General features: G+C 36.9%; 1 protein-coding gene across 2 annotated transcripts in view; it reads left to right on the plus strand.

Moving 5' to 3' along the window:
• MINDY2 (MINDY lysine 48 deubiquitinase 2) overlaps nt 1-15967 on the plus strand; it is a 77466-nt gene extending 61499 nt beyond the window's left edge. Inside the window, exons 5-7 of one of the 2 annotated variants that reach the window (XM_040492823.1) lie at nt 8425-8598; nt 11489-11683; nt 15301-15967. In XM_040492823.1, the coding sequence (XP_040348757.1) occupies nt 8425-8598; nt 11489-11683; nt 15301-15429 (498 nt within the window). In that variant the 3' untranslated portion in view covers nt 15430-15967. The remainder of the gene's footprint in view (nt 1-8424; nt 8599-11488; nt 11684-15300) is intronic. The other variant, XM_040492822.1, reaches the window with a different exon arrangement.
• Nucleotides 15968-17740: the final 1773 nt, after the last annotated feature.

The raw sequence follows: 17740 nt of genomic DNA on the forward strand, positions 1-17740 counted from the left end.
TGCTTTTCATATTGTCTGTATAATCATGACTTTTAGATTCTTATATATATAATTATATACCTAAGATTTAATTATTCCATTTTATTCTTATGATCCTTCTCCATTCTGCTTGCTCTTGAGTAAGGTAAACTACTAATTCCTTGGCTGTTTATAGATCACTTGGCTTCTAGATCTTTGGTTTATATAATGACATCTGTGTAGTTCTTTCCCCATCATGACACCCTCTTTTTTTTTTTTTTGTGACGTCCTCTTAATCATCCCTTATCCATGTCAGCCTTCATATCCATGTCTTTTATATTCATAACTATTTTATTTATTTATTCTTTTTAATTTTTTTTAATGTTTATTTATTTTTGAGAGAGAGAGAGACAGAGCATGAACGGGGGAGTGTCAGAGAGAGAGGGAGACACAGAATCTGAAACAGGCTCCAGGCTCTGAGCCGTCAGCACAGAGCCCGACGCGGGGCTCGAACTCACGGACCGTGAGATCATGACCTGAGCCGAAGTCGGACACCCAACTGACTGAGCCACCCAGGCGCCCCTCATAACTGTTTATTGTACCTCTTGGTTTTAATTACTGACATTTCTGTGGAGTATATCAAAACCAGGATTTTTGGAGTTGGCTTTTGTTTGCATTTTTACTTTACATTTAGGGATAAGAAGCAAAAAGTAGTTTAGGAGGAGATACAGTTCTAAATAAGTGCTAAGGCCATATTAAATAAATCTATTCTCTGTTCTTTTTGACTAAGACTATACTGGGGTTTGTCTTTTTCCATAGAAGGCTATGTTGAAGTAAAAATTCAATTAATTTAGAATTTTTTAAATTTAGTTATTTAAAAAAATTTTTAGGGGCACCTAGGTGGCTTAGTTGGTTAAGCGTCTGACTTCAGCTCAGGTCACGATCTCGTGGGCTGTGAGTTCGAGCCCCGCGTCGGGCTCTGGGCTGATGGCTCAGAGCCTGGAGCCTGTTTCCGATTCTGTGTCTCCCTCTCTCTCTGCCCCTCCCCCGTTCATGCTCTGTCTCAAAAATAAATAAACGTTAAAAAAAAATTTTTTTTTAATTTTTTAATGTTTATTTTTGAGAGAGAGAGAGAGAGAAACTGAGTGTGAGCATGAGCAGGGGAAGGAGCAGAGAGAGGGAGAGGCAGAATCCGAAGTAGGCTCCAAGCTCTGAGCTGTCAGCACAGAGCCTGATGTGGGGCAGAACTCATGAACTGCAAGATCATGACCTGAGCCAAAGTTGGACGCTTAACCAACTGAGCCACCCACATGCCCCAAAATTTAGTTTGTTTTTTTTTAATTTTTTTTTAACGTTTATTTATTTTTGAGACAGAGAGAGACAGAGCATGAACGGGGGAGGGGCAGAGAGAGAGGGAGACACAGAATCTGAAACAGGCTCCAGGCTCTGAGCAGTCAGCACAGAGCCCGATGCGGGGCTCGAACTCACGGACCACGAGATCATGACCTGAGCCGCAGTTGGACGCTTAACTGACTGAGCCACCCAGGCGCCCCTAGTTTTTTTTTTTTTAAAGGTGGCTGATACATCAAAAATTGTCACATTAAAAAAATTTTTTAAGCGGGATGGGGGTGAGGAATGTAGAAACAGACTAAGATAGGTGATAGATTTTACAGTGTAGGCAGAGAGATTTTCTCCTAAATGGGAGACAGGAAAAGGTGATAGCTACAGAAATTTTGAGATAGATTTAGGTGGTATTCATGAATTGAATCTTATATTCAACTAGCATTATGTGCCTTGCATTGTGCTAAACACTTTACATGTATTATCTCATTTAATTTTCACAGCTTCTGAGGAGTGGATGTTATTACTCCCACTTTACAACTGAATGAATAAGCTTAAAGGCACTAAGTAACTTGCCCGAGACCATTCAGAGTGTAAGCACCTCCAGTCTGACTTTCTTTTTTTTTTTTTTTTTTTTTTTTTAATTTTTTTTTTTTCAACGTTTATTTATTTTTGGAACAGAGAGAGACAGAGCATGAACGGGGGAGGGGCAGAGAGAGAGGGAGACACAGCACTGGAAACAGGCTCCAGGATCTGAGCCATCCGCCCAGAGCCCGACGCGGGGCTCGAACTCACGGACCGCGAGATCGTGACCTGGCTGAAGTCGGACGCTTAACCGACTGCGCCACCCAGGCGCCCCTCCAGTCTGACTTTCAAGCCCACACTCAACAGCTCTGCCTCTCTGGATGGATAAGAAAGCTATTTGTAGATGAGAGAGATGCTTGTTAAGTAGAAGTAAAGTTCATCTTTCAATTTATAAAATATCTTAGAAATTTTCTGGTTAAACCTACTCTGTATCACTTCATAATAAAGAAAAGAAGAGCCCAAAGACATTAAGTAATTTGAATCCAAGCTTGTCAACCAAAAATATTTGGCAGTGTTGGGGCGCCTGGGTGGCTTGTTGGTTAAGTGTCCGACTTCAGCTCAGGTCATGATCTCACAGTCTGCCCCCTTCGGGCTCTGTGCTGACAGCTCAGAGCCTGGAGCCTGCTTCATATGCTGTGTCTCCCTCTCTCTCTGCCCCTCCCCTGCTCATGCTCTGTCTCTCTCTCTGTCTCAAAAATAAATAAAAACATTAAAAAAAATTAAAATATATTTGGCAGTGCTTTCCACCATATTTAAAGGCTGGAATTACATAATTAATTTGTTTATACATTTGACAAGTTTTCTTCTGTTTTATCAATTTACAAATTATGATGACATTGTCATGTATGTTGTTAATACAAGTAAATCATAGTCTCTATAGAACTAATTTATCAGGCTATTTTAAATGTTTATTTTTGAGAGAGAGAGAGAGAGAACAAACGGGAGGGGCAGAGAGAGATAGAGGGAAACACAAACTCTAAAACAGGCTTCAGGCTCTGAGCTGTCAGTACAGAGCCCAGAGCCTGACATGGGGCCTAAACCCACAAACTGTGAGATTATGACCCGAGGCAAAGTCAGACGCTTAACCGACTGAGCCACCCAGGCACCCCTATCAGGGTATTTGAGATAAAATAGTTTTTCATTCTGTCTTTGGTAATCCAATTGCCTAGTTTTCTTTGTTTTAATTTTTTTTTTCAAGTTTACATCCCAGTTAGTTAGCATACGGTGCAAAAATTATTTTAGTAGTAGAATCCAGTGATTCATCCCCTACATATAACACCCAGTGCTCATCCCAACAAGTGTCTTCCTTAATGCCCCTTGCCCATTTAGCCCATCCCCTCACCCACAACCCCTCCAGCAACCCTCAATTTGTTCTCTAGATTTATGACTCTCTTATGTTTTGTTCCCCTCCCTGTTTTTCTATTATTTTTGCTTCCCTTCCCTTTTGTTCATCTGTTTGATATCTTAAATTCCACATATGAGTGAAGTCATATGATATTTGTCTTTCTCTGACTAATTTCACTTAGCATATTACACTCTAGTTCCATCCACATTATTGCAAATGGCAAGATTTAATTTTTTTTGGTTGTCGAGTAATAACTCCATTGTATATATATATATATATATATACCACATCTTCATTTTCCATTCATCTGTCAGTGGACATTTGGGCTCTTTCCATACTTTGGCTATTGTCGATAGAGCTGCTATAAACATTGGGGTGCATGTGCCCCTTTGAAACAGCACACCTGTGTTCCTTGGATAAGTACCTAGTACTGTAATTGCTGGATTGTAGGGAAGTTCTATTTTTAACTTTTTGAGGAATCTCCATACTGTTTTCCAGACTCCAATTGCCTAGTTGGTAAAAAAATTATGAAAATTATCTAATGTCATTTATTTATTATTTTCATATAACAAAAGACTTATACATTGTATACATTAATACCTAATTTAAGAATTTAATATATGCATCTTGTATGCATTATTTTCTTTCTTTTAATAATGATGATGATATTGAGCAGTATTCCCATGATAGACATGAGCCCTTTAAATGTTTGTTTATTTTTTTTAGAAAGAGAGAGAGAACACAAGCAGGGAAAGAGCAGAAAGCAAGGAGAGAGAGAATCCCAAGGAAACTGCACTGTCAGCACAGAGCCAGATGTGGGGCTCGAACTCATGAACTGTGAGATCATGACCTGAGCCGAAACAAGAGTCAGATGCTTAACTGACTGAGTCACCCAGGTGCCCCTGTATTTGTTGTTTTTTTAAAAATTAGTGTTCAGAGACTAGTGAGTAAGATTGGGAGAAAGAGTCAAGGTTTAGAAAAGAATGCTTTGACTAGATAATGAAGAAAAGTGCTAGGATATATAAGCAAGAAATACTCTTGATGGTGATTTAATTGTAGACTCTCAGGAACAAATGGGCCTAAACTATTCAGTACTAATTAATACATACTTTGCTATTCTACAGTGCAATTATATAAAGGAACTGTTGAGTAATAACCAGCATTGTTGACAGGGGACTAGTAACAGACTTTTTTGATACATGTCAAAATCTAAAAGAGGAAGAAATTGAGGCTGATGGTCCATGAGAAGACAGGACATCTATTTCAAGAAAGAGACACCATTTTAGTTAAGCTTACAAATATTCGTATGCTATGGGTGGTAATGGCTTTCAACAAACCCTCCCAGAATTTACTCATCCTTTTTGTTGTTGTTAATGTTTATTTTTGAGAGAGACAGAGAGAGTGTGGGAGGGGCAGAGAGAGGAGGACAGAGGATCTGAAGCAGGCTTTGTGCTGACAGTAGAGAACCCGATATGGGGCTCGAACTCAAGAACCGTGAGAATATGACCTGAGCTGAAGTTAGACACTTAACCAACTTTTTTTAAGATTACTTATTTATTTTGAGAGAGAGAGAGAACGAGCGAGAGCGAGCAAGTGAGCATGAGTGCGGGAGGGGCAGAGATAGGGGGAGAGAGCCAATCCCAAGCAGGCTCCGTGCTGTCAGCACAGAGCCCGGTGCAGGGCTCATGTACCATGAGATCATGACCTGAGCCAAAATCAAGAGTTGGATGCTTAATCACCTGAGCCACCCAGGCACCCCCAGAATTTACCTATCTTAAAGTGTCCTTGGAGAGTAAGACTGTGGTTTCTTTTCCTAGTTAGTAGCCATTCTAATATATGATGTACATAAAATAAATTGTAAAATCTCAATATTGTATAATATAATGATATGTTAAAGTGTACGGTGACAAGTATAGGTATAGAAGGGTCAGATTTATTCAACAGTGGAATACTGGCTAGAAAGAACTTTGAGGTTTTCTCTTAAATTATTTTATCAAATTATTTTAGGACAAAGTAGACCCTGACTGGGCATTAAAAATGTTAAGTAATGAGGATGCATGGATGAATAAAACATGCCTCTGGTCCTCAAGGAGCTTGAAATACATTAAGACAGAGAAGTAAATAGACACACTACTACAATTCAATGTGTAAAGTGCTATGATAGTGGTAAATGCAGCATTCTATGGAATCACAAAAAAGGGTACCCAATACAAAGTAAGGAGAGATCATTACTTTCCATGATATGAATCCTCAAGCACTTAGCATAATACTGAGCATATGGTGGTCTTCAAATATTTGATTAATTGGAACCTACTTGATTTAAAAAAAAAAAAAAAAAAAGAGCCTGGACTTAATTTTTGCTTAAAGTGAAGTCTTTAAACTATGTATGCCAAAATGTTTTTCTTTATGAATACTTTCATGTTGATTGAGTAATTTCAATGACCATATAAATTAATCAGAGCTATGTAGAGCTAACTCTTGGATGTAACTAGTAGTAGACAACAGGATGGATTTCATATTTTAGAAACAGCTGTGCGGCACAGAGCTGGACACATAGTAAATGCTCAACACTAATTATTTAGTTTTTTTAAAAAACTTCAGAGTTTATGGGGCACCTGGGTGGCTCAATCAAGCGTCTGACTTCGGCTCAGGTCATGATCTCACGGTTTGTAGTTTGAGCCCCACATCAGGCTCTGTGCTGACAGCTCAGAGCCTGGAGCCTGCTTTGAACTCTGTGTCTTCCTCTCCCTCTCTCTCTGCCCCACCCCCACTCATGCTCTGTCTCTCAAGAATGAATAAACATTATGGGGCGCCTGGGTGGCTCGGTTGGTTAAGCGTCCGACCTCAGCTCAGGTCATGATCTCACGGTCTGTGAGTTCGAGCCCCGCCTCGGGCTCTGTGCTGACCGCTCAGAGCCTGGAGCCTGTTTCAGATTCTGTGTCTCCCTCTCTCTCTGCCCCTCCCCTGTTCATGCTCTGTCTCTCTCTGTCTCAAAAATAAATAAACATTAAAAAAAAATTTAAAAAAAATGAATAAACGTTAAATATTTTAAATAAATAAAATTTCAGACTTTATTCAGTGATTTCTTGTCATTGCAAATGAAAAGATCTCATTCTTTTTTATGGCTCAGTAATATTCCACATATGTGTGTGTGTGTGTGTGTGTGTGTGTATATATATATATATATATATGTGTGTGTGTGTGTGTGTGTATATATTTGTATCCTTTGAATAAATACCTAGAGGTGCAATTGCTGGATTGTAGGATAGTTCTGTTTTTAAATTTTTGAGGAACCTCCATACTTTTTTCCAGAGTGGCTACACCAGTTTGCATTCCCATGGATAGTGTAAGAGGGTTCCTCTTTCTCTACATCCTCACCAACACCTATTGTTTCCTGTGTTAATTTTAGCCATTCTGACAGGTGTGAGGTGATACCTTATTGTGGTTTTGATTTGTATTTCCCTGATGAGTGATGTTGAGCATCTTCTCTCATGTGTCTGTTAGCCATCTGGATGTCTTTGGAGAAATGTCTATTCATGTCTTCTCATTTTTTAACCAGATTATTTGGGGGGGGGGATGTTGAGTTGTATAAGTTCTATATATATTTGGGATACTAACCCTTTATCTGATACGTCATTTGCAAATATCTTCTCCCATTCTGAAGGTTGCCTTTTAGTTTTGTTGTTTCCTTCACTTTATAGAAGATTTTTATCTTGATGAAGTCCCAGTTACTTGTTTTTCCTTTTTTTTCCCCTTGCCTTAGGAGACATATCTAGTAAGAAGTTCCTACAGCCTGATGTCAAAGAAGTTACTGCCTGTGTTCTCTAGGATTTTGATGGTTTCTTGTCTCACATTTGTCTTTCATCCATCTTGAATTTATTTTTGTGTGTGGTGTAAGAGAGAGGCCAGTTTCGTCTTTTGCATGTTGCTATTCAGTTTTCCCAACACCATTTGTTGAAGAGACTGTCTTTTTTCCATTGGATATTCTTTCCTGCTTTGTGGAAGATGAGTTGACCGTATAGTTGTGGATCTATTCAATGATTTCTCTAACCCTACCACCAAACTCTTTAAAGGAGTTTCTTAATTACTAAGATTAATTGTGATGGAATAACATGAAAAGCATGAATCTTGTGCAGTAATAAGTACTATATTAACCAGTGGGAACCCTGAGCAAGTAAAATGAAAGCCATATCCTTGGCATATATGAAGGAAAAATGGCTTCTAAGCCTTATATATAATACTAGGGACACTTTACATATGATTGGACTTAGAGCTAATCCATATGAAAAATTAGAAGTCGGTACTAAATTCTGTGGTAGTGACTATAAATACAAATGAATTCATTAATTAATTCAGTAAATTTAGGTTTCAACTTTATGATCACCCCACCCTAGGCCCAGAGATACAGACATTTAAAAATGTAGTCTGGGAATGATGCAGGGAAACACAATTGTGGCACAGTGTGATTCAGTGCTATAATAGAAATAAGTACCAAGTACTGTTGGTATACAAAAGAAGAACAGCTAATGGTGCAGAAAAAGAAAAAATTAGTATGAATTAGGTTAGTCATAAGCTTAATTTTTTTTTTTAATTTTTTTTTTCAACGTTTATTTATTTTTGGGACAGAGAGAGACAGAGCATGAACGGGGGAGGGGCAGAGAGAGAGGGAGACACAGAATGTGAAACAGGCTCCAGGCTCTGAGCCATCAGCCCAGAGCCTGATGCGGGGCTCGAACTCACGGACCGTGAGATCGTGACCTGGCTGAAGTCAGACGCTTAACCAACTGCGCCACCCAGGCGCCCCAGCTTAATTTTTTTAATAAGCAGGCAATGTGATATTATTTTGTTGTGACTTTGTAACATTTGTTACCTGATATGTTTTTAAGGAACTTGTAGATTATATTTCTGTTATATAAAATGAGATTATATACCCCCAAAGGCTATTTATAAGTCATGTGGTAGTTGAGTTTGCCAGCAGCTTCCCAAATGTCATTATACTATAGTATACCAATTATGAACTATATTCAAACCCAGGTTGACTTAATTCAGTGAAATAAGATATCTACTTTGTCTGCCATTTATTATATCTAACTACTAGGAATCATTAATATGCTATAAACATACAGATGATGAAATTTCCCATAAATATTAACCAGTTTTGGTCCATTTAACAGTCTTTTTTCTTTCTTATTAAGGGTCTACTGTATTTGCTGGTAACAGACCAGGGGTTTCTTACAGAAGAAAAAGTTGTTTGGGAAAGCCTACACAATGTGGATGGTGATGGAAATTTCTGTGACTCAGAATTTCATCTGCGGCCTCCTTCAGATCCTGAAACCGTATACAGAGGACAACAGGATCAGATAGATCAGGTAGATTTGCTTTCTTTTCATATCATTTAAAATGCTCATTCCTTTTGGAGCACCTCGGTAGCTCAGTCATTTAAGCATTCCGACTCTTGGTTTTGGCTCAGGTCATGATCTCCCAGCTTCATGAGTTCGAGCCCTGCATCAGGCTCTGCGCTGAGAGCACAGAGCCTGCTGGGGATTCTCTCTCTCCTCTCTCTGCCCCTCCCCCACTCGTGCTGTCTCTCTCTCTCAAAAGTAAATAAATAAACTTAAAAAAAATTAAAATTCTCCTTTCAAATGTGAATTCAGTTATCCAAAACTTTTGAACTAAAGATTTATTCATTTATATGCTTGTGAAATTTTCCCGACATTTTCTAAATCAGTAAATGATCATTTTACGTGTTGTACATTGACTCTACACTTTGGTTCAGAAGGCCAGTGTATATTGAATTGTGAAGGTCATGGTACAGAGTTTGAATTTTATTTTAATTGTAGGGAAGATATGGCGAGTGTTAAACATGGAAGTAAGATGATCTACCTTTTTTAAAGGCTGCTATGTGAAGAATGCATAGGAATTACACAGGTATAAATGGAGACTAGCAATTCAAGCGAGAGGTGATGATGGCTGAGCACTGGCGTTAGAGATGAGATGAGTACAGATTTAAGATATATTTGGGTAGTCAGAAAAAGTAGGAAAAAGAGTCTTGAAGATAGCATGCAGTGGGTAAAAAGTAAAACGTATGAAGTCTTAGAGTCCAAGGTAAGCAGACATTTACAACAAGTGCTGCTCAAGTGAGTAGAATTCTCATTAAGAAGTGAGACAGATGAGATCTTTGCCTGCTATAGGTTGGCAGGCTTGGAGCCATAGGAGTGTTTACTATTGGAAGTATAACAGTGATATGACTTCTTCCCTGACTGAGGCAGAAAATTGGTCATGTTGAACAGTTGGCACATGAGTCTAATGCTGATAACATCAGATGCTGATAACAATTTAAGTAGATAAGATAGACTGTTCATTTAGTCAATATTCACTGAGCTGTTGTATTCCTGGTACTATTAACAAGCTCCTGGGGACTCACAGATAAATCATATAGTACAATCCTCACAATTCCATAGTCTAACAGAGGCCGATATTTGACCAATTAACTATTATATGTCATCCTCTATAATGGCAGTTGCACAGAAGAATACTGGATTCAAAGATGCTAATCTTTCTTGGACTTTTGGAAGTTAAGTATCCAAACAGCTATAATAATCAATGTACGCATTTTCCTTCAGAAGCTTTATGGGGCTATTTAAAATATATATATTACTTGAGAAATGTGCAAGATTTTTCTAACACTATATATAAAAAATATCAGAGCAGAGGGAATGAAGGTAAGGCAATAGATTGCTACAGTAGTAAAGATGTAAGATGTGAGAAAAAAGATACATGATACTCTCTGTGGAAATAGCAAGGAAAGAGTGGATTTAAGACCTAGGGACTTGGCAAAGAGCAGTTTGAAGAAGTGAGAAAAATTTGAAGGACAAATTCTTCATATTAGTAAGATATTCATGCTAGATAGTCCAAGGTCTTCACAGATAACCACCTTTTAGATATCCTCTGTGGGTGGTTAATATTCTCTTATTTTGAGGATAGACTGGGAGAGATAAACAGCGTAGTCAAGTTTCATTCAGTACTAATTCTTAATGAATGTGGGTGTTAAGTATTTTTAAGTTTACTCATTTATTATTTCTGAAGGAAAGAGAGAGAGTGTGTACGTGCACGTGCTCAAGCGGGGAGGGGCAGAGAAAGAGAGAGGGAAACACAGAATCCGAAGCAGGCTCCAGGCTCTGAACTATCAGCAGAGTCGAAGATGGGGCTTGAACTCAAAAACCGTGAGATCATGACTTGAGCTGGTTGGGTGCTTAAGCAACTAAGCCACCCAGGCGCCCCAGATTATACAACTTTCAGCCGAAGATGCATCACTTTTTCTCAGAGGAAATAATTTGGGTGTGTGGGAGATGGGAGGAAAAGGTGTTTAAGTAATTGAATATGCCTGTATGTTGGAAAACTGTTGCCTTTAAAAATCATGTTTTGGAAGACCATTTAATAAATGATTTGGGGAAATTCTTGTTTTAAAAAAAAGTTTTTTGACATTAAATGGGGGTTGGAAGATGTGTTTGAGTTTGTGTGTTAATGTAGAAAAAGCTAGGTGGATATATATCAATTGTTAATAATAGTTATCTTTGCATAATGATATGGCAATTTTAACTTATTTATGCTTTTTTATTTTGTTTCAGTTTTCTGCAGATGTGTTTCTTTCATAAACTGGCAAGGTTTATTTTATTTTTGTTTGTAGGCTCTATGCCCAACATGGGGCTTGAACTCACAACCCCAAAATCAAGAGTTGCATGCTTTAGACAGAGCCACCCAGGCACCCACAGGGGGAGTTTGGTGAGGGTTTTTTTTTTTTTTTTTTTTTTTTTTTTTGGTTTTGGTTTTTAGGGAATTGGTTTTTTTGTTTGTTTGTTTTGCTTTCATTTAAGTAGGTTCCATGCCCATTGCAGAGCCCAGTGCAGGGCTTGAACTCAAGACCCGAGATCAAGAGTTGGCCAAGATCAAGAGTTGGATGCTTAACCCACTGAGCCACCCAGGCACCCCTAGGGGAGTTGTTTTTAAAGCTTTCTTGAATGCTTTATATACTGCTTCTAGAAATAATTTTAAATGAATTCCAAGAATATTTAGAACAATGGCAGCATCACTGAAATTGTAGCTCTCAAACACTTAGATAGCTTTAATTTTTATATTTAAGCTCTGGTATGTTTTTTAAAAGCCATTCTCATAGTTTTGTAGGTACAACTTGTGCATTTACACTTACCAGTTCTTGAGTGAAATCTCATGGCTAAAGAGGTTTATAATTTAATTTCTTAGGACTATCTTATGGCATTATCTCTACAACAAGAACAGCAGAGCCAAGAGATCAACTGGGAACAAATACCCGAAGGAATCAGTGATTTGGAACTAGCAAAGAAACTCCAAGAAGAGGAGGATAGACGGGCTTCTCAGTATTACCAGGAACAGGAACAAGCAGCAGCAGCTGCTGCTTCTGCTTCTCCACAGGCCCAGGTAAAAGCTAGGATTCGTGCCAAGATAAGTATTTTAAATTAGGTATTGATTCTTCAATTACATTAGCATGTTAGCACCTGTGGATTTTATGGCATTGTCCTAAGTTTGTGTTTATCTTAATATACTTCTTATTTACTAAAATTATTTTTCCTGAGATTCTGAGGGCAAGATTTTTCAGTTAAAAAATTTAATTCCAGTAGAGTTAACATAGTGTTCTATTAGTTCTAGGTGTACAATTTGGTGATTTAACAATTCTATGCATTACTCAGTGCTCATCAAGCTAAGTGTTCTTTTAATCCCCTTCACCTATTTCCCCCATCCCCCTCTCCTCTGGGAAGCATCTCTGTTCTCTATATTTTGTTTTGTCTTTGTTTTTCTTTGTTCATTTGTTTTGTTTCTTAAATTCCATGTATGAGTGAAATCATATGGTATTTGTCTTTCTCTGACTTACTTCACTTAGTATTGTACTCTCTACCTCCATCCATGTTATTGCAAATGGTAAGATTTCATTTTTTTTTTAATTTTTAAAAAATGTTTATTTTTGAGAGAGAGAATGAGCAGGGAAGGGACAGAGAGGGAGAAACAAAGAATCCAAAGCAGGCTCCAGGCTCTGAGCTGTCAGCACAGAGCCCATTTTGGGGCTCGAATTCATGAACTGCAAGATCATGACCTAAGGCAAAGTTGGACACTTAACCGACTGAGCCACCCAGGCAACCCAAGATTTCATTTTTAAAATGTTTTTATTTATTTTTGAGAGATAGAGCATGAGCTGGGGAGGGGCAGAGAGAGAGAGGGAGGCACAGAATCTGAAGCAGACTCCAGGCTCTGAGCTGTCAGTACAGTGCCTAATGCGGGGCTCAAACTCGTGAACCGTGAGTTCATGACCTGGGCTGAAGTTGGACACTCAATAAACTGAGCCACCCAGGTACTCCCATTTTTTTAATGGGTAATATTCCATTGTATATATCTACCACATTTTTAAAATGTTTATTTTTGAGAAAGACAGTGTGTGAGTGGGGGAGGGGCAGAGAGAGAGGGAGACACAGAATTGGAAGCGGGCTCCAGGTTCTGAGCTGCTAGTTCAGAGCCCAACATGGGGCTCGAACTCATGAGCCATGAGATCATGACCTGAGCCGAAGTCAGATGCTTAGCCCACTGAGCCACCCATGCGCTCCTATGGCACATTTTCTTTGTCCATTCATCTACTGATGGACCCTTAGGTTGCTTCCATAATTTGGCTATTGTAAATAATGCTGCAGTAAACATAGGCATGCATGTATACATTTGAATTACTGTTCTGTACTCATTGGGTCAATACCCCGTAGTGTATTACTGGATCATAGATAGGTTACTTCTATTTTTAATTTTTTGAGGAACCTCCATACTGTTTTCCACGGTGGCTGCACCAATTTTCATTCCCACCAACAGTGTACAAGGGTTCCTTTTTCTCCAAATCCTTGAAAACACTTGTTGTTTCTTATGTTTTTTTAATTTAGCCTTTCTGACAGGTGTGAGGTGATACCTCATTGTGGTTTTGATTTGCATTACCTGATGAGTCGTTGTCATCATCTTTTCATGTGTCTCTTGACCATCTATTTGTCCTCTTCGGAGAGATCTCTGTTCATGTCTTCTGCCCGGTTTTTAATAGGATCATTTGGATTTTTTGGTGTTGAGTTTTGTAAGTTCTTTATATATTTTGGATACTAACCCTTTATCAGATAAATCACTTATAAATGTCTTTTCCCGTTCAGTAGGTGGTCTTTTAGTTTGATTGCTTCCTTTGCTTTGCAGAAGCTTTCTATTTTGATGTAGGCCCAATAGTTTATTTTTGCTTTTGTTTTCCTTGCCTCAGGAGACATATCTAGAAAGATGTTGTTATGGCAGACAAATTACTTCCTGTGCTCTCTTCTAGTATCTTTATGGTTTCAGGTTTCACATTTAGGTCCTTAATCCGTTTTGAGTTTATTTTATGTATGGTGTAAGAAAGTGCTCCAGTTTCATTCTTTTACATGTAGCTGTCCAATTTTCCCAACACCATTTGTTGAAGAGACTTTTTCCTGTTATATATTCTTTCTTACTTTGTCAAAGATTAGTTGACCATATTAACTGTGGGTTTCTTCCTGGATTTTCTTTTCTGTTCCATTGAGGTATGTGTCTGTTTTTGTGCCAGTATCATACTGTTTTGATTGTTACAGCTTTGTAATATAATTTGAAGTCTAGAATTGTGAAGCTTCCAGTTCTGTTTTTCTTTTTCAAGATTGCTTTGGCTATTTGATGTCTTTTGTGGTTCCATACAAATTTTAGGATTGTTCTAGTTCTGTGAAAAATGGTGTTGGTATGTGATAGGAATTCATTAAATCTGTAGATTGCTTTGGGTAGTACAGACATTTTAACAATATTTATTCTTCCAATTGGTGAGCATGGAATGTCTTTGTTTCTTTGTGTCATCTTCAATGTCTTTCATCAGTGTTTTATAGTTTTAGGAGTATAGGTCTTTCATCTCTTTGGTTAAGTTTATTCCTAGGCATTTTATTATTTTTGCTGCAATTGAATCAAATTTAAGTTGTTAATAGCTCCAAAGAATATCAACCAATTGGAACAAAGTCTTCTGTAAAAATTCCAGGGCAGTATGAAGTACTACTGGTAACAGGGTACACTTCAGAGCCAGATAGACATGGATTGCATTTCCTGCTTCTGTATCCCCTTACCAGGGGGATCAAAGTCCCCTACCTCTCTCAGCCTCATTTTCCCTATCTTGAAAATAAAAGATAATGCTTAACTCTTAGATTTCTGTTTAAGGACAAATAAGGCTAGTACTTAAGCCAATGTATGACATGTACTAAGTATTCAACAAAGATTAGCACATTTCCACTTTTCACTTTTCCCAGTTAAACGTTTTAAGCACTGCAAATGTTACTATAAGTGGGTTCCTTTGTGTTAAATCTCATTTTATTGAGATGTATGAAAAATGAGAAAATGAAAGAAATTCTCCTTTTGTTATGTTTAACTGTACCATGCCAGAACTGTTCCTCTGACTTAGGATACAAAGAAGATAAGATGCTCTTTAAGGTCTGATGAAATTTTAAACATAGAGGTCTCCATTAAACTAAGTATTTATATTTCTAGTTCAAATATTGATTACTCCAAGGTTAAAATTTAAAACCTGGTATATTTTTACTAGCTCTTCACTAAAAAAATTTTCTTATTTCACAGAATACACTTATTTCACACTCAAAGTTCTCAGGATTTTTTTTTTCTCCTTGAAAATCTGTTTATTATAGTATTTGATGAGGTCCTAGGGAACTTAGTTTACCAAAAGTTGTCAATTTCTTTAACATAATCTTTAACAAATATTTCTTGAATTTGAGGCTTCAGGGAATATAATCCTCCACATTATTTATTGTTTGAAATTTCTTTTACCTATAATAATTAATACATTAATTAGATCTATCTAAAATGATAGAGGCAGTTACTCAGATACCATATAACAAGTCTGTGACCAAATAACTTTTTTTTATTAATGATTCCTTTCACTCTTATGGTTTTTCTTTCTAGATAAGTATGATTAAGCACCTTAGAAAGTTGAGGTAATTTCTTCCTGTTTATTTTTCTTAAAGCAAAGCCAGCCAGCACAAGCCTCTCCATCAAGTGGAAGACAATCTGGGAATAGTGAACGTAAACGAAAGGAACCTCGAGAAAAAGATAAAGAAAAAGAAAAGGACAAAAATAGCTGTGTCATTTTGTAACAAGTGGTGGGTTCTGTTGGATGCGTCTGTAAGTCTTGAGAAACAAAACCACAGGAGGAAAGGAAGAAAAACCGATAAATACCGTCTGTGCCTGATTTCCCAATGGATTTTGTTCATGTTTTTCAGGGGAAAGGTTGTTACTTAGTTACAATCAGACTTTTTCAAGTCACACAGTACACTCTTCGTGAGCTGGAGTTTCGCGTTACAAGTTGGAAATGCTGTGTGGTATCATACATGAAAAATACTGCACTTGTAGCCAAATAAGCAAATCACAGCAAATTTTGTGTCATAGTGACATTCATAACTCATATCAGTTAGTAAGCTATTTTATCTTTTGTTCTAACAATGAATGGAGGTAACTGATTTTGTCTGATTCCTTCCTGAAATCTAAATATTAGCACAATAGTTTCTGAAATTAATTTTTACAATGTTAAATTATTATCTAATCCAAGAGAAACCAGGGGGTTAATATAGGGATATAAAAGGAAAACACACACACACACAGACACACACAATCTCACACACACACACACACACACACACACACACACACACACACACAAAACACAAGAAACAAACCAAGACAAAAAATAACAAATAAATAACCTTTAATCCTGTATTGGACTAGTTCAGCCCTTGAACAGCTTTACCTTTCTTTAGGAATGTACATTTTAGATACTATCTTGAGAACTGATAATGGAGCTTGGGTTTAATTTAGATAGAAAAAATAAGTTGTATTTCTTTTCCAATAGCAAAAAAATTACATAACACTAATACTCATATTCTGTAAAATCAGATATTAATGACTTTGTAGTGTTGTGAAATTTTGAGGAATTTTGAATTCTTTAATATATGTAACTTGTACTACAGTTACTATTTATTGAAAGTGCGATAACTGATAAGAAGGAAACCACAGTGGATGCTAGGCCTTGTAAATACAGGAATATAGAAAAGCAGATAGTTCAAATGTCTACCTTTTTCTAGAATTACCTTGAACCTTAAAATTTAAATCATGTTTTTTTGCTAGAAAATTACGTATACTTAGTAAAGCCAACAAAAAAGCACATTTCTGAAAGGAAGTTAGAGATATAATCTCTGAGTCTAGTGAAGCGCATTAATAAAAATCTGTTTGAAAATAGATAAGAATTGGGAGGAATTTATGTAAAAGCAATCAGACTTTTTTAACTTATGGGAACCAAATAGACCTATAACATCTTGTAGTGTTTATAGGATTCAGAAAGAATATTTATTGAACTTTATTATGAGGCAACACATATTTTCCTGTATTTCTACTATCCTTAATAGTCCTTTTTATATATGCTTTATATTTAAAAGTTTGATTTAGTCATTTTTGAAAAGACTATTGCTGCTGCAGGTAGTTATGTGATTTACATTCTAAGCCTCAGTAAATTTGTTTAGGAGCATCTTTATCTAACCTGAGCATCCACTTGGAGAATGTTTTTTGTGGTCTGGGGTGACAGTAGACTACAAAAAAAAAATGTGGTGTAGAGTTCTTAAGCTATGTCTTTAACATTCTCCATGATCCAAGACTATTTATAGGATGAGTCTGTATGTAAAAATAAAAAGTAAAGTCTTATTTATGGAAGGAATTATTCTAAGGGAAAAATCCAGGGTCAAGCTGTATCTTTTATGTCATGTCCTTCTGTATTGCATGTCTGGTTATGTTATACCATTTGTTACTCCTTCAGATTTCCTATACTAGCATGATAAATCATCAGAGAACCTGTTTGGGGTATAACACTTTGATACAAAATATCTGGTGAGTCTCTTGTTAATAACCTAGAATATGTGTACATTGTGAAATAATCAAATTACTACAGAATTCTCTGTTGGCTCAAGCAAGTTGACCTTAGTTCAAGTTTACTCTTGATATCACTCTATTGGTTGGAGGAGGAAAATGAAACCTTAGGGTTTGTTTTTCCTAGAAGAGATAGTAGTGACAGTGCATTATATTTTAATAAGAAAAACAAAACAGTAAATCCTGAGAAATTTTAAAAAGCATATTTGAGGCGTATTTTTCCATAATTATATACTTATCTATTTATTACCCTTGAAAAATATATGTGTAAAAGTTATTCTTCTGTTATTTGTTACTATCTTCTTAATTTGTTCCAAAGATAATACTGCCATTCTGCATTCCCTCTGGAAGGAAAAAAAAAACAAAAAACAAAAAAACAACTTAAAACCAGCAGTGCTGCTATCAGATAAGTAGATGTCAATGTATACTTATAAAAAATAACTAAAAAATGTAATGTGTTTGTTAATTCAACCTTTTTTCTACATAATATTT

The sequence above is a fragment of the Herpailurus yagouaroundi genome, unplaced genomic scaffold (assembly GCF_014898765.1).
Source record: "Herpailurus yagouaroundi ecotype Mexico unplaced genomic scaffold, PumYag 184, whole genome shotgun sequence".
Classification (NCBI taxonomy): domain Eukaryota; kingdom Metazoa; phylum Chordata; class Mammalia; order Carnivora; family Felidae; genus Herpailurus; species Herpailurus yagouaroundi.